This window comes from Sus scrofa, chromosome 13, assembly GCF_054392235.1.
Source record: "Sus scrofa isolate SSC_HxYL_T2T_F1_AM1 chromosome 13, Sscrofa_HxYL_maternal_Yorkshire_Landrace_v2.0, whole genome shotgun sequence".
Lineage (NCBI taxonomy): Eukaryota > Metazoa > Chordata > Mammalia > Artiodactyla > Suidae > Sus > Sus scrofa.
In genome coordinates, this window is record NC_139395.1 from 75,773,128 (window position 1) to 75,791,171 (window position 18,044).

Sequence of the window (18,044 nt, forward strand, 5' to 3'; positions counted from 1 at the left end):
TTGTCATGACTGGTGGTGTAGGTCACAGATGCAGTTCAGACCCAGCATTGCTGTGGCTATGGTACACACCAGCAGCTACAGCTCTGATTCAACCCCTAGCCTGGGAACTTCCATATGCCATAGGTGCAGCGCTAAAAAGACAAAAAACAAACAAACCCCATAAATCCTCTTTTAAAATTATTTTTATTTGCTTTTTTAAAAAAGTAGGAGTTCCCATTTTGGTGCAGCAGAAACAAATCTGACTAGTATCCATGAGGATTCATGTTCAATCCCTGGCCTTGCACAGTGGGTTAAGGATCTGGCATTGCCATGAACTGTGGTGTAGATCGAAGACACAGCTTGGATTCTGCATTGCTTTGGCTGTGGTGTAAGCCAGCAGCTATAGCTCTGATTCGACCCCTAGCCTGGGAATTTCCATATGCCATGGGTGCGGCCCTAAAAAGAAAAAAAAAAAAAAGTAGCAATCAACAGCCACACTATGGATTGTGTCTGTGTAGAAGGAAATAGTGCCATCCTAAGCAGCTCCACAAAACACATACAGGCCTGCAGGCATGCACACTCCCCACAAACCCCTACCAAGTAAGATGGAACTGACCCTCACTTCATATGGCCAAATACCTCAGCCTCTCCTAGGGCTGTGTGTACAAAGCACACAAAGTGTTTCCACCACCTGCTTTTGCCATAAATTACTACCTGATAAAATAAACACTAATGATTAACTTTTGCTCCCTGGAAGTCACTGAACAAGAAAGATATTCCATGAACAGCCTTTGCATACAGAGCACTGACTTTTCCCAAGCTTTTGAAAAAGTTTTAAAATGATTTACCATTATGAGTTAGTCTTGGAGCTAAAATACACACATGACACTGAAGAGGTCAGTTTCTGGGTTAAAATGTTGACTAATCACATGGGTATTTTGGTTCAAAACTTTGACTGAAAATATGTTTTTGCTTATCCTTTGCCTGTGAAACGCCTGGAGTATGAACAGTGATCAAACTCTTCATTCTAGGTATCTGGAATGGGCTTTATTATAGGGTCAACTATTAGGTACCAAGTTCTTTGTTAGGCACTGGAGAAACACAGGCCATTAGGGAAGAAAGGCAAATAAATTAAGACCACAAAGAGAAATGGGAGTTTTAAGCAGATCAGATGAGAACTATCAGAACTGTGAGGAATTGTAGGCAGGACTCAAATTCCAGAGAGAAGGGAAGCCCAGAGCACTGAGCCTGTTCCCCCAGAGGTCTCCTGATTCCAACAGCAGAAGCTCTAATGCTGAGAAACTGAAAAGAACTTTAAATAGACTCATGGGCTAAGGAAACAAAACACTGGAACTCAGGGCCCTTCAAGAAAGAAGAGTCATGGAAAACCCCTAGACTACTGGTTGGCACCCTGAAGAACTCTAACCAACTAGCCCTCACAGGCACTGAAGCTCAGCTTCAAATCATTTCAATTACTGAATGGAATTGGCTAATATGAAACAGAAGTTCCCAGAAGCAAAGTTAAGTCCTCTTTAGACAAAGGTCTCACTATCCAGATCTCAAATAATCTCTATTGTTGTTCTCACACAATGTCTGATATTCAATCAAAAATAGCCAGGCATGTGAGAAAACAAGACATGATCAAAAGCCAAGAACAACAGACAACAGAAGCAGATCCACAGAGTAGCCAAATATTAGAGGTATCAGACACAGACTTTCATAGATGATGACTAAAAACCACAGTCAGATAGCACTACACACTGACCAGAACGGCTTAAATTAAAAATACTGATAATATCAAGTATTGATTAGTTTTTGTTCTTTTTCTTTGGTTAAAAGAAAGAGTATAAATACAATAAACCGTCACTATAGGTTAAATCAAAGTGGTGGATACATAGGTATCTGTTATGCTATTTTCAGTGCTTGTCTGAATTTTTGTAACATTTCATAGTTAAGTGTTTAAAGAAGGAGAAAAAGGTATGGCCACAGGGATCAGCAAGGACTAAATTATTTTAGCTTTCTGAAGTCATGTTTAAGAGTTTATACTTGAGTCTTTAAACAGGGGAGAGTCAGCATTAAATGTATCCTCTATAGGAGTTCCTACTGTGGCTCAGCAGTAACTAATTCAACTAGTATCCATAAGGATGTGGGTTTGATCTCTGGCCTCACTCAGTGGGTTAAGGATTCAGTGTTGCTATGAGCTGCAGGGTAGGTTGCAGATGCGGCTCAGATTTGGCATTGCTATGGCTGTGGATGAGGCCGGCAACTGCAGCTCCAATTTGACCCTATCCTGGGAACTTCCATATGCCAAGGGTGCAATCCTAAAAAAGAAAAAAAAAAAAAGTGTCCTCTATAAAGATCATTCTACCTGTAACAGAGCAGAAAGAGTGAAGTCAGGAAGCCCACCCGGGAAGCTCCTGTAATAGTGCAGATGAGAGACAGCAGTGGTACTGGAAATGAAGAAAATTGTATAGATTTGAATGAGTCTGACTTTGCAAGGGAGTTTGGATTGAATTCTCAAAACTGTTGAATTTTATCCCAATCAAATCAGGAAGCAGAGTTCCTGGTGTGGCTCAGAGGGTTAAGAACCCAACACAGTGTCCTCAAGGATGCAGGTTTGATCCCCAGCCTTGCTCAGTGGGTTAAGGATCCAGCATTGTCGCAAGCTGTGATATAGGTTTCAGATATGGCTCAGATCTGGTGTTGCTGTGGCTGTGGCGTAAACCAGCAGCTGCAGCTCCAATTCGACCCCTAGGCCAGGAACTTCCATATACCACAGATGCAGCTGTTTTAAAAAAAAAAAAAAAAAAAAAAAAAAAAAAAAAAAAAATTTGAAGCACATAAGGCCTCTGTGACAGAAAGAAATCTATAAGAATGATTTATAGAGCAAAGACAATATCTGAGATAGAGCCTGGGACAGGGGACAAGAAAAAGTGGATTTTTCTGTAAATCCTTAGAAGAAACAAAAGCAATTATAAAAGTGAAAGCTAATAAGCACTCAGCTCGACAGCAGATGGTGAGAGAGATACACTCACAACTTGCCAGAATTCTGAAGCCTTGCGTACCCCCTTCCAAACATGCAGATGCTTTGATCTGAGGGGGAAAAAAATTCTATTTCTGCTTCTGACAGCAAATGCCAAGTCACATCTTGCCCGTAGAGAATGGCATCTCCCAGCCACAAACCCACCGAGAATTTCACAACCTTATTCTCCTTTTGGGGAGATGGGTTGTCTCTGACCACTGCTTCCATCAACCCTGCCAGGAAGTACAAGGAAAATGAGGGGGAAATGACCATTTCTGAAGAACTCAGCTTTTTCAACTGCCCCCAAGAAAGTAGATTTCTCTCTCTAGATTATTTATGATGAACCCACATGTTATTCTGTGAAGAAAAATCAAGTACATCAAACAAATTTATCCCCACATTCTGAAAAAGGGCCCAAGACAATTTCTTCAATTACTCTGAGCTGCTTAACCCTCCACCAAGAAGAGACTGAAGAATTAATTTTCTTTATCATTATCTTTTGTGCCTTTTCAAAGGGTTACAGTTTAAAATTAAGCGTATTAGGAATTCCTGTCATGGCACAGCAGAAACGAATTGGATCAGGAACCATGGTTGCAGGTTCAATTCCTGGCCTCACTCAGTGGGTTAAGGATCCAGCACTGCTGTGAGCTGTGGTGTAGGCTGCAGATGCAGCTTGGATCTGGCGTTGCTGTGGCTCTCACGTAGGCTGGCAGCAACAGCTCTAATTAGACCCCTAGCCTGGGATCCTCCATATGCCATGGGTATGGCCCTAAAAAGATAGATAGATAGATAGATAAATAAATAAATAAATAAATAAATAAATAAATAAATAAATAAATAAATAAAATAAAATAAAATAAAATAAAATAAAGCATATTAAGTTCCCAGTCCAGCTAGTTTGGGTATAAATACACATTCCTAAATCTGACTTATGAATGACTAGTTTGCTAGTGATAGGATTTTTAAATGGTATTTCCCCCACAATCTGTTCATACAACAAGAAATATTCACAGACACATTCTTTTTAAAGGATGTACTTAACACCCACATGCCCATGCCGTGTCTCAATTTTTGTATATTCTGCTGGCAGCGCTTGGTTTTTAGAGGCAAAGTAGTACACTAGCTGCATTCAACATTCCTCCCATACCAGAACAGGTAAAACTTAGGCAAACGTGGTTGTCTAAATTCCCAAGGTTTATGATGCACTGAACTGACACACTGTGGAGTTCAGGAAATAATCACGGAATGACTCAACTTCCTGACTCAACATTCACCCAGAAAAAAAATCCTTTCTCATTTTCCCCAAACAATGCTCCTCAAGCAAAATTTCAACCAATGAAAACTCAGGCAAGCAGCTGTATAATAAATACCATTTATCAGATCACACTAGTTATTAATAAACATTAATGAGTTTTGCATAGTTATTTCTTTATCTCACTTCGACCACATTTATGAGGTTGAATATAATTTCTAAAGTTATAGGAAAAGTCCCTCAAACCATTATCACCATCATAATCCAGCAGCTTGCAAAATGCCCATAGACATTTCTACTCAATGCTTTAAGGTTGAAATAATGCTTAATATCCCTTTGGGGACATTTCAAGATTAATTTCATTAGTACATAAATACCCTGCAGAAACACATGAAACTCCTGCCACAGACTGTCCAGGGAATAGATGCAGCTTTTTCATGATACATACTCTGAGACTGATACTTACTGGGTTAATTGTTTCTTCAGCAGCATGGTGAATGGTCCACCAGTCTGAGGTCCATTCCCAGGCGTTCCCTACTATATTGTAAAGGCCATAACCATTGGGAGGAAAGGCGTCAACCTAAAAATAAAAAAAGGGGGGGACATGCTGTCAAACTACTCACCTTGTCTTTCTAGAAAATCTCTTCAGTGCAGAAATGTACAAAGAGCTGTGCCTTCAAAGAATATTAATTCTCATTCCAACAGTGAAAATAACAATCTGGCCAATGTAAAAACAAAGAAAAGCCCTGAGCTCTCAGGGGGTCAAGGGGAGTTTAGAAACCTAAGGAGAGTTAATATTCCATGGTCAGAAAGTCAGTGAAATTATTCCTGATAGACTATTATTGATGATAAGTCAAATCTGTATCTGACTGGGCAGTGAGGGAGGGGAGGTCATGATCTTTAGACCTTCAAAAGCATAACAGAAACATCATTTTAGAGGTGGTATAAGTTTTGTCATCATAGCTGAGCTCTGTTGGCCACACAATGTCTTTGAGCACGGAGAGACCCCCAAGCCAATTCTGTCCTCTCCACCAGCCCCCACCAACTCACCAGCTTATCTTTAAGCCTCAGTCTTCATCATTAAAACACTGCGGGGACTTGTTTGTATAAAGAAAACGTGAATTTGTTATCAACCATAACTATAATACACAAAGGATTTGCAATCTTTGGGACCTGAAGTATGAGGCAAGTAACACGGATTCTTCAGAAAGCAATTATATCACATTTCAAGGCAGACCAGACAGCCTGCCACAGAATATTGTCAAAGACTCGGTACCAAAGCATGAAGCTTGTGTAAAAAGAAGGGTGGGATAGAGGTCAGGAAAAAAAAAATCTTTGACTGAAAAGTAAATATGTACAGAACACATTTACTTTTAAAGCCTCAAAATTTTTTCCAACAGTTTTTAGTAGAAATTCTCAAACCTGGGAGTTCCTGTCATGGCACAGTGGTTAACGAATCCGACTAAGGAACCATGAGGTTACGGGTTCCATCCCTGGCCTTGCTCAGTGGGTTAAGGATCCAGCATTGCCGTGAGCTGTGGTGTAGGTCACAGACACGGCTCGGATCCCACGTTGCTGTGGCTCTGGTGTAGGCTGGTGGCTACAGCTCCGATTAGACCCCTAGCCTGGGAACTTCCATATGCCGCGGAAGCAGCCCTAGAAAAGGCAAAACAACCAAAAAAAAAAAAAAAAAAAAAAATTTAAGAAATTAAAAAAAAAGAAATTTTCAAATCTGAAGAAAATCTTTACAAATTTTTTTTAAATGAAAAAAATATCAAGTTATCTTCAAGGTTCTTTTTTAAAAAATCTTCCTGCAAAGTCAAGTTTTTTCCCAATGAATGAGGTCAGACAGAAAGGAATAAAATTCATTTCTATTTGGCTTCAGAAGATTTCAGATCTATGCATACATATGGAAACATCTGATACTTGGGCAATTCAGAGCACTTCAATCAAAGTTGTGAAGCTATGCAGAAAAAGAACTTAATCCAGATGAAGGAGAAAGCTGAAATTGTTCATCACTCTGCTTCCTTATTAAGCATACATCATGGAAACAGGGTGCCTATTCATTGCTTCATTCAGTAATTCCATGCATGTCGACTGAAGGCAGGAAGGGTTTGATGCCTTAAGATGTAAAAGAGCTTTAATGAGAGAGAGAGGAAGATGGCACCAAAAATAAAAAATCCAGGCCTGAAAGGCAGGGTGGGATGAGTAGGATAAGAGGATGAAAGAAAATGCACAGAAACTTCCTGGAGGGAGAGAGATCAGGCTGAAGGTGAGCTGTCCTCTACAAAGGTAGAGGCGTCTTGCTGAAATCAAGGTCAGAGTTCAAAGGTCAGAGAGGGAGTAAAGGAGGAGAGGCCAGAGGCATAAACTATTCTTTCAAGAATTTGGAGATGATCATAAAGAGTAAGATGGAATAATAGCTAGAAGGAAGAAGAAAGAAAAGAAGAAATTAATGTTTCAGGGAAAGAAGGGAAGGAGCAGGGGGGCATGAGAGCAATTGAAAGATGAAATGAACTTTCTGGAGGAAGGCATTAATTCTCAGGCTTAGAGAGCAGACAAGTGGGTTGGGTGGGGGTGCCTCTCGAGTCAACCTTAGATTTTCTTTAGGTGCCAATACTTAGCAATTGATGGGCAAGCAAGGCAACCTATGTGGTACTGTTAAACTGTAAGATGAGGAAATAATAGCATCTACTCAAAAGTTTGAGGTTTTTCCCCTCTTTAAATAATTTGATGTTTAAGATAAAATCTGGAGGTCACCACCCCCAAAATTACCAAATGAGAGTATAAAAATGTTAACTGCTGCTGTTAAATTAATCACACCAACCAACACTTCCTTCCAGAAAGCTCAAAGGAAAACAAATGGATATAAGAAATACTTCAAACATGCTTATTTTCAGGTGAATGAGCTGATACGCATGAAAAACAAACATATGAACAACTGTACAACAGAGGCCTAAGGAAATAAAAATCCAGTTCTTCAGGTTCACTGCGGTCAGTATAGTTCACTCAGTCTAAAATAAGATCACAAATAATAAGCTATATTAAATAGAAGCTAAGGGAGCTATTTCTCTGTAGTCCATCCCATTATTAAAGTTTAATCCCTGCTCTCATCTGACCAGAGCCTGTGGACACACCACAGCAGCACAGGGGGACTTGAGATAATTCTCTAGGTAAACAGTCCCAATGAAAAGATATGGACCTTGTCAAGACTCATTCCAAACACAGGAGGAAGTGGCCTCTATGTAACTTGCTGCTTTTTTTCCTCCTCAGGTCCTGTTTCTCATGCTGGTCATTTGAGGGTTCCTGATAACTTGTTTTGTCTCGGGAATTTCCACAGCAACTTCTCCACTTCTCCAGGTTAAGTTCTGTTGAATATACTCCAAGGTGACATCTGCTTAACTCCCAGTTAAATGTCCCAACTCTCAACATCTATAAAGTATCCTTATTTCCTATGGAACTGTGTGTTTTCTTTCTGAAAAGGTACACTGACTTGAGAATAAATGACTATTTTCCTTGGAGGCTCATGTGCTTGAATGGTGATATGAAATTCTGTAGCCATAAGCATGGTAAAACATTCCTAACTGTCCAATACTACTGCTTGTGGCCTTTTATGAAAACTGGCAGGTACTTATACAACTTGAGTGGTCCATCAAACAGCCCTGCTGCAGGCTTCCAGGACAGCGCAGTGGCTCTACTTCACACAGCCCCACATCCACGAGGAGGATCCAGGCTGCCGAGGCCCTTCTCAAGCCGTGTAATGGCTGACATCCTGTTGTCCACATCAACCAGCATCTTTCCCAGAGCCTCACAAGCATCCCCATTGGGCACCTTAACCAATATTCTTCATCCTACACGGCTGCTTCTGCTAACCAAACGAGGTCCATGAGGTACTGGCTAGGCTTTTTATCCATGCAAAGTTAGAGGAAAGGTTGAGATCATTTAGCCAAGGTCACTCATTTTACTGAATAAAACGATGTGCCCTTGAGAGCACAAGCTATTCCCAAAGGAAACTTCAGAAGAGCCCACTTCTAGATGGCCTCACTAGCCCTTTGCCTCTGCTGAATAAGACATCCGGTTCCCAATGGCTTGTGTCAGTTCCTTTATCACATACCTAACTCATACACTTGGAATTTTACAAATACACACATATGCACTCATACACCTATTTAAGGGCAATTTATTCTCATGCAATTAATTTTTTACATTAATTCTGCCAAAAATAAAACTGTAACGCTTCAACTCTATGGCTCAAAGTATTTTTAAAGTTCCGACAGATCGAGTCCCCTCACCCTTCATCTTTTCCAAAGACACTAGGGGTCCTTCTCACTTGTTTATTATTTCAGTTGAAATTTTGGAATCATTTATTGGGTCATGTTCCAAATAACATGTCTTTTTTACATTTATAAATAAATTTTGTAATAATTATTTATGTGTGAAACAAAAATGCAAATATTTTTTTTAAAGTAACAATTCTTTGAAAGATTGTTGAAAGAAAATTATTCTCTGTAACAACAAACCCAGTAAGGTACTACTGCCCCACAACAAGACATCTTTCCTCACTGTGTTAAGAGAAAACAAAATGCTTTGAACATTGCTTCATTAGTGTATGGTTTTGCCAACAAAAGAGCAGAGAGGAGGGATATACACCATCCCTCACATACTCGAGGGATATATGCCACACACATTCTGGAAAACAGTTTGGCTGCATATCTGAAACTCCTAACAACAAAGTTTTTTAGTCTTTAACACATTCATTTCACTGCTAGGAATCTAACTTTTAAAAAATCATCAGAGGGAGTTCCCGTCGTGGCACAGTGGTTAACGAATCCGACTAGGAACCATGAGGTTGCGGGTTCGGTCCCTGCCCTTGCTCAGTGGGTTAACGATCCGGCGTTGCCATGAGCTGTGGTATAGGTTGCAGACGCGGCTCGGATCCCACATTGCTGTGGCTCTGGCGTAGGCCGGTGGCTATAGCTCCGATTTGACCCCTAGCCTGGGAACCTCCATATGCCAAGGGAGCGGCCCAAGAAATAGCAAAAAGACAAAAAAAAAAAAAAAATCAGAGATACAGCTTAATATCTATGTACAAGATGATCATTGTTGTTTAGCAAAAAAAAAAAAAAATATATATATATATATATATATATATATATATATATATATAACAAAAACTTGCGACAATAAAAGGTAAAGAAATTAGGGTTCATTCAAATGGCAGATTATCCAGCTGCTAAAAGACATGTGTTTGTGAAGAAGTGCTAATGACAGATAAAATGTTCCTGATATTAGGCAGGGAAGAAGAGTAGGATTTTAAATATGGTATTATAACCCAAAAGCAATATGTAAAAAATATATGGGCACATATACACCAAAAACATTTATGTTGGCATCTATGGTAGTTAAGAGCATGAGCTTTGGAAATAAACCAACCTGGTTTAAATCCCAGTTGTGCTGCTTTCCAGCTGTGGAAACTAACTGGGCAAGTTAGTTAACCCCTCTGTGCCTCAGAATGCTCACCTGGAAAATGGGGATAATAGCACCCACCTTACAGAGGTGAACAGATATTAAATGAGCTAATTTGTGCAAATGGCTCCCACCATGCCTGGCACACTGCAAGCACTCACTACAAGCCATTATTAGCATCATCAACATGGAAAATGAATGGGAGGAAATGCATCAAAATGCTAATGGGGGGTGGTATTTATTTGAGTGGGAGGATTCCAGGGCCTTCAAATTTTCCGCTTTATACTCTTCCAGTTTTTTCAAAGTTTCTATAGTTAAGTATTACAGAATCAGAAGAAAAAAATTATCATGAAAAAGAACGTCTGATTTTTTATTTTTATTTTATTTATTTATTTTTTTTTTTGCTTTTTTAGGGCCATATCCATGGTATATGGAAGTTCCCAGGCTAGGGGTTGAATTGGAACTGCAGCTGTCGGCCTATACCACAGCCGCAGCAATGTGTGATCTGAGCTGCATCTGCGACCTACACCACAGCTCACGACAATGCCGGATCCTTAACCAATGAGTGAGGCCAGAGATCAAACCCAAATCCTCAAGGATACTAGTCAGATGTGTTTTTGCTGCACCACAACAAGAACTCCTCCTCTGATTAATAGCATTTGCTACAGGCAGTAGCGAACAAGGCAGGAAGGAAGCAACACATGGGGCAGAGAGTAAACAATACTTTCACTCGTTCTAGTAGTTTCTCAAGGTACTGCGGCTGTCACCCCCCCCCTTCACAAGCCCTGCTACTCACAGGCGCAGTTCCTCGGAAGCCGTCCTCTCCGGTGTTGGTCACAGGAAACTCGCCCTGCCAAATGTTGGCATAATGTTGCCCTTTTGGCTGCAGTTTGTTGCCCCAGGGGAAAAGTCTGTCAGGAGAGAGACAGGCATTAGCCTGTCAAACAGGCAGAGGCTTCTGGACTAAAGTCAAGAGGAGGAAGGCAGTGAAAGAGAGAACAATGCTTGCTTGTTCCAAGTGAACTATTTTTTTTTAGTTTACATAAAAACATAAAGCTTTTAATCAGGATTTTTTTTTTTTTTTAACTTTCCCACATAACCAGTTCATGTCAAGTTCACGACCACCTCAGTCTCTACTGAGGACTCAGAAGGCCTGAAATAAATCGCATAACTAAAAGAAGGGCTTCTAGGAGGCTGGGAAAGCAGACATCATTCTGGACTTATATGGAAGCATGATCAGGCACCACCACTCTGCACTTTTTTTTTTTTATAAAGCCTTAGCTATTTTAAGTAGCCTGTCCTAGAAGATGTGACCCAAACATGAGTTTTCTGTCTCATGGCTCTGGAAGCAAAGAAATATTGCTGCTTCAGAAGATGCCTAAAATTAGAAAATCCTAAAGCAAGGCAGCCTGCCAGGGGGCTCTAGGGAGGACTTCATGACACTGGTGGGGCTGAGCCCGCCTCACCAGAAACGTGGCTCCAGGAGACTGTGAGGGGTTGATGACCCCCTGCATCAGTGTTTCCTAGTAACTTCACCAGGAATGAGGAAAGCCCAGTAAGAAAGAGCTGTGGTGGTGACTGTGGTTTTAGGTTATTGTCTAGCCCAAGTAAGCTCCATAGATTTAGAAAAAGGTCAACATGCTGTTAGGCAACAGGAGCCCCTCCAAGTACCTATTTTGCAGGCCTCCTCGACAGCTGTATTCCCACTCAGCTTCCGTGGGCAACCGCTTCCCTGCCCAAGTGCAGTACGCCACGGCATCGTTCCAGGAGACGTGGAGAACTGGGTGATCTGGCCTGGGGAACAACGAGAGGAGAGGGAGGAGGATGTGACCCAGAACAGGAAATAGAAACTGGCTTGAGCAAAGCTCCCATTACCACCTTCACTCCAAACTGTGACACTGAGGCCCTGGTTCCCAAATCAGGCGCCAGCCAAGCCTCATCTGTTACCCTCCACCACAGGTTTCTGGCATCCCAGGCTCCCAAATAGGTTACAGTTCCTCTTGGAACAAGACTTAAAACATTTCTTCACTTTGCAGGAAGGCGGAGACACCCCCAGCAAAGCTCATTTTGTGCAGCAGGTGTGGAGATGCACCAGCCATAGCATCCATTAAGGGAGGAATACTTGTCCTGTTACCAGGAGTGCAACATGAGAGCTGTGAAGAGCCATCTCACAGCCACCAATGACCAACTACAGCAGGAACATAAAGGCACAGCCAGGAGTGTTCACCACAGCTCAATTCTATGGGTCATCTACACCTCAGAGCCCCCTGAGGGATCTGCTGGAACCCCCTGGACCTGCACTATAGTCTTGGCTTCTCCCTCTGCCCAATCCTGCTTCCTCCCCCAACCTGCCACAGGTATAGATCCCTCATAAATATTCTGCACACAAAGCTCTATCTACCTCAGCATCTATTTCCAGAGAACCCATCCTGTAATAACTGGCTTTAAATTTTGTGTCTTTCTACTATAGGCAAGTTAGTTATATCTGCCTCACTTTAGGAGATTTCAAGTAAGGCTTTATTTTTTCTAAAAGTACAGAAAGGGGAGTTCCCACCGTGATGCAATGGGACTGGCTGCATCTTGGGAGCCCTGGGTCTAAGATTCGACCCCCAGCCCGGAAAGTGGGTTGAGGATCCAGCGTTGCCACAACTATGGCTTAGGTTGTGACTGCAGCTTGGATCTGATCCCTAGCCCAGGAAGTCCATATGCCGTAGGATGGCCCAAAATGAAAACAAAAACAAAAACAAAAACAAAAACTAAAAACAAGATACAGACAGGTAGGGAAGGTTAGGAAAAAAGCCTGAGAGTAAGGGATAAACGTGTTTACCTAGCACCAGATAACTTTAATTCCCTGCTCACTTTCTCAGAGAGACTCCATCTCCTCATTCATTTCTTAAATATCTTTGAATTCCCTACAGTAATTACACCATGACTTTGATATATTCTTTCAACAAGCATTTACTGAGGACCTATTATGTGACAGTCAGTGTTTTCAGCACTGAAATTAAGATATGCACTTTTCTCAGAAGAAGGATAATCAATGGATAAAATACATTCCCCTCTGGTTCCTCCTTCTACTCTTAGCTTTTTCTTGTACTATTAAATTCAAGAAAGATGATATTAATTCACAGCTAAAAGGCCATCAACCTAAGATACCCAAAAACCCCACAGTTTTCAACCTCACAGTCTATTTCTACCACACGGGCTGCCAACTCAGGCTCTGGAAAGACTTCCAACATTTGTCAAGGGGCCACATCCTTAAAGTTGAGCTTCACGGAAGTTCCAGTCATGGCGCAGTGGAAACAAATCCAACTAGGAACCATGAGGTTTCGGGTTCTATCCCTGGCTTCGCTCAGTGGGTTAAGGATCTGGCATTGCTGTGGCTACAGCATAGGCTGGCAGCTGTAGTTGTGATTAGACCCCTAGTCTGGGAAGCTCCATGTGTCACAGGTGCAGTCCTAAAAAGCAAAAAAAAAAAAAGAAAAAAAAGCTGGACTTCACGTACTCCCAGCTTCCTGACAATGAGGGCAATAACCAGGAATGTTGTCAAAAATAGAGGCTCGAAAATCCCATCTGAAAAACTGGGTTAGGAGAACAGTTTTCTTGGGCTGTTGAGATGCTGAGTCCTGACCCAAACCCTTCTCCATCTCCAGGGCTTAAAATGCTACTCTATTTTTGCTTGAGATAATTATTTCTTTGCCACCTTCGAGACTTGCTGACCGACTTGCAGCTCTGTGTGGTTTTTTCTTTTCTTTTTTTTTCAGTCCAATGGTGGCTTCAAAGTATGTCAGTCCAGAACTGGAGATAACATGAGTCCTATACCCAAGCCTGAGCTCCCACAGTGGCAATCTGGCAGGACATCACTTATCTGTAAGGCAGCCTTTTTCTTCATAGTGACCCAATCATAAGGGCAGGAAAACAGGTTAAACATGGCACGAGATTTGTAATAGGGCCATCAAAGAGGGGAAAAATATCTACGAGAGGGAACTCCAACAGGCCAAGCGAGGAAGGAAAGAGACCCCTGTGAGCTAGGTGTACTGTTTGAGTGTGTACCTACATTATTTCCCACTATCCTATTTTCCTACCACCCAATCAGAATTAGTTATACTCACCCTTTTACAGAAGATGGCTGTTAAGTTCCTTGTGTATAGCACAGGCATCTATTTTGGAATGAAACATGTCATCTGGAGAAAGAATCACTGCCTTACCTGTGTACAACAGTAGAGTCCGGCCCTTCTGGGTGTCTCCAGTTAGCGCCTTTAACAGGTAACCACCAGGGAGCAGCTGCAACCTCAAAGAAACCCAGAATAAGCTGAGGTTAGCTGTGAAGCCTCTAGAAAAACACTGACTCAGCCTGTGCAGAACAAATCTCACCTATGATCTTCAACTTCCATTTGAATTACCCAATACATTTACCAGAATATCAAAAACAAAGATTTACATGTAACTAAGTCTTTCACAGAAAAGCATTATCTCATATCATAAAGCACCACAGTGACTAAATAAATTTGTATCTAAATGGTGTGTATCTCCAAGAATTTTAAAAAGATGCACTGCTAGCTAATCCTCTATAATCTCTAACAAGTGAGAGGCAGTCCTGCTCCTATTTCAAAGATGCAGAAACGGTGTTAATCTTACAATTAAGTGCCAGGCTGAAGGTCAGCCAAGATGGTCAAAGAACAAGCTCAAACATGGAATAAATAGCTAGAAGTATTTTCAAAAGACCTTGGTTAATATCCAGCTTGACATTTGCTGTGTGGCTCTGGGCAAGTTCACTGCTTATCTGGCCTCAATGTCCTCATCTGTGAAATGGGAGCAGACACCCCCTCCCCAACTCACCTACCTCAGACTACAGAGAAGGTTGACTCAGATAGAACTGGAAAGTGCTCAGCCGAGATCCCACTCCAGGACCTTAACTCCTACATTACAGTTCTATGAAACCAAATAACAATAACTAGCAGCCCTCCGTTTAGTGACTGGTTGAGAACTTGGCCTTAGGGTCAGTCAAAGTGGGATGTGAATCATGGCTCTGCCACACACAGTATAACCTCTGGAAAACTACTAAACCTCCCCAAGCCTGCTTTCTCATTTGTAGGTAAAGACAGTAACAATGGCTGCCTCAGGAGTTATCACAAGGAGGAAAGAGAACCTACACAAAGGGCTTATGACTATGCCTAGCACTTAGTAAGCAGTCAGTAAAGGGAACCAGTCTCAACCATTTGAACTTGACAGTCAGAATGAGAGTTATAAAAAAAATCATCAGCAGCAGCATGCTAATACTAACTAAAAAATAGAAGTTTGGAAGGAAAAAAAAAAATCCACAGGTGAGATTAAGGAAAAGTTGGAAAAAAATAAAAAATCTAATACCCAGGGGAGGGGCGGGAAAGAAGTTTGCAAAGCATTCTTCTAATTAATATAAAGCAGAGCCGGCTCAAAGTTATCCCCATGACAATGTTACTCTCAATCCTCTGCATCCTGATGAGCCAGGCTGTGTGGAAGGGAAGGGGTATGTCCCCACCAACAATCACAGCAATCACTGCAAACACCAAACCCTGTTCTTGTTCTTTTTTCCCATCAGCACAATCAAAACACTCATGGTATTCCAATCACAATTTTTTGATGGAAAAAAACCAATTCTCTTCTATTTCAACGAAAGAGGCATTACATCCTTAAAGGACACTACTGCAAAGTGTTTTATTTTTCAGAACAGGAGAGGTGAAGGCACGACTTTTGTTTCTTCTGTGACACTGCAGAATCTTTAATCAGGGATGTTCTCACTGACAAAACCTTGATATTTAGGAGCCAGTGACAGGTAATTCATCCCATGTCAAGGGAAGACGGGCAGAGACAGCCCAGGTAGTCCCATTCTTATGTTTAAATATCTTCAGATCACTCACTCAACTCTACCCTGTCCCCAGCACTAAGGTCACTAAAAGGTTCTATTTCTCAAATTAAAAAAAAAAGGAGTTTCCGTCATGGCACAGTGGAAACAAATCCAACTAGGAGCCAGTTGCGGGCCTCACTCAATGGGTTAAGAATCCGCCGTTGCCGTGAGCTGTGGCGTAGGTCTCAGACGCAGCTTGGATCAGGCGTTGCTATGGCTCTGGCGTAGGCTGGTGGCTATAGCTCTGATTAGACCCCTAGTCTGGGAACCTCCATATGCTGCGGGTGCGGCCCTAAAAAGACAAAAGACAAAAAAGAAGAAGAAGAAAAAGAAAAAAAGACAAATATGGCAAAATGCTAACCTTTGTTAAATCTGGGTAGGAGAAACTAGAATGCCTATTTTTCTTAAACACTATTGTGTTTTGAAATATTTCATCAGTCTACGGCCATATCACCCTGAGTGCACCTGATCTCCTCTGAAATATTTCATCATTAGCAATTTTTTAAAGGGATTTATTTATCTATTCTACTATTAATTGGTATCTGGAGAGTTTCCAGTTTGGGCTATTATGAATGGTGCTACTTCTGTGAACATTCTTGAGAGCTCATGACTTAGAAAATACATGATGGCACACTGTGGAGTAGAACGGCTGGATCCCAGGGAAGATCATGCCCAGCTTCAGAAAAGACAGCCAAATGCAGCTTTCGGGCATAAGTCCTCCAACCTTCCCGACTTTCATCCATGGGGAACTTTTATAATGTGGGCTTATGTGCTGGAGACCCAGCGTGGCTACTCCAGTGGCCTCTGAGGCATTCCCTTTTCCCTCTTCCCCTCAACTCACTCCAATTGCAAATATTGATAGAGTACCAACTACCTGCCAGACACTGAGCCTAATTCCTAAAGGAGATCTTCAACTTCCAGGATCCTGAGAGTATGGCCTAAGGCAGTGGATAGATTGAGAGTTTTTAAATTATTGATTGGACAGACTTATCTGACATGGTTAACTACACAAATTGGGGTATAAAGTATGAACCTAGTCACTTTATTTTTTTTTCAAAAATATGTATGAAATTCAAGTGAGTGGATCCAGGTACCACTGTATACACATCTGTACTAGAGTTCTGACTCAGTTTGCTCCCTATCATGCACAAACACTTTTTCTCATTCTAGGTATTCGCTTTTCATTCATTCCAGTGCCACTCTTTTCTGAAATCTCCCACAGTTCTTAGCAACCTACCCAATACAGACCACCTTGGCACTGCTGACACAATAGGCCATATAGGAGGGGGCCTGTCCTATGCACTGTGCTCAGCAGCACCCCTGAACTCTCCCCACCGCATGTCAGTAGCACCCTACCCTCCACCCAACTGTGACAACGAAAATGTCTCCACGTTCACCAAGCCCCACACCAGACAAAGCTTGGGGGCCTATGAGAGAACCAAACGACATACCATCTGTGAGAAAGACCATAAGTCTCCATTGTAAGAGTCAGATGCTGAGGCAAGAACCATTTCCCCATCGGACACATGAGGGCGGAAACAAAAGCAATCAATGTCACTCCACAACAGAGGACCTAGGTCATCCTAACTAAGATGCCCTGGGAAAGCCATGATGTTTTCTGGCCAAATTTATGGCAAATACCATCCAATGTCACCTAATGACTTCCTCTTCCAAATATCACTGTTTTACCTGCATGTTTTTAAAAGCTTATTCTTGAACTCCTGGTTATGTCTGGGAAATAAATGCTATTCCACTATGTTCAGGAATCTGTGAAATAAGCAACTTTTGAGAGTCACACATGAGCCATTTAATCAACGTTACACTGCAAATGATGACATCTCTAATTCCTTCAACGGGCATAGTCTTCAGGTATCTTGTTTCCAGAATTGCAGTGGCAATGTGAGTGGACTGGCATCTGTGTCTCATCCTAAAAAGAAAAAAGGGGATTTGGGGTGGGATGTAGTTGCCCATCTACACACTTTCTGTTTAACTAAGACACTTCCAGTTGAGTTACAGCACTCCCTTACATCCAGGGGGGAAAGGACTTTACTTGACCTATTTCTAGTCAACCATCTCCATAGCAACTGTCTTGGTTTAAGTTGAAACAGCTGTACCAGAGAGCCAGCAACCAATTAGAATGTAAATAGGATCCATGTGGGTATTGATGTCCCCTTGAGAAATGGACTTTGGGGAGCAAAGACATCTTTTTCCACCTCTCCCCAGGGACATGACCAAACTTGTAGTAACAGCTTAAAGAAAAGAAAAGAGGAAGATAGCAAAGGTGCCTTTATTCTTGCCAAAAGTGGTAAATTATGCTTCTCAAACACACAGAGCCTAGAATAAAGTCGGCACAGGAAAAAAGAGCACTGTGTGATTATGCACATTCAAGTGTAAAGATGTCAAGTTCACAACTTTGCAACTGTTCTCTTAAAAATTAAATG

General features: G+C 41.6%; 2 protein-coding genes across 5 annotated transcripts in view; one reads left to right on the forward strand and one right to left on the reverse strand.

The window, feature by feature from the left end:
* The window catches only part of LOC100514009 (histone-lysine N-methyltransferase SETMAR), a 73,615-nt gene extending 65,936 nt beyond the window's left edge, over positions 1-7,679 (forward strand). The window contains exon 3 of the mRNA XM_084986793.1: positions 7,527-7,679. Coding sequence (XP_084842919.1) covers positions 7,527-7,553 — 27 coding nt within the window. The 3' untranslated portion in view covers positions 7,554-7,679. The remainder of the gene's footprint in view (positions 1-7,526) is intronic.
* SUMF1 (sulfatase modifying factor 1) overlaps positions 1-18,044 on the reverse strand; it is a 90,563-nt gene that overhangs the window by 35,393 nt on the left and 37,126 nt on the right. For 3 of the 4 annotated variants that reach the window (XM_084986794.1, XM_013981911.3, NM_001244932.1), the window contains 4 exon segments: positions 13,928-14,010; positions 11,391-11,513; positions 10,516-10,630; positions 4,720-4,833 (listed from right to left, as the gene is read on the reverse strand). In XM_084986794.1, coding sequence (XP_084842920.1) covers positions 4,720-4,833; positions 10,516-10,630; positions 11,391-11,513; positions 13,928-14,010 — 435 coding nt within the window. 4 annotated transcript variants of the gene reach the window in all.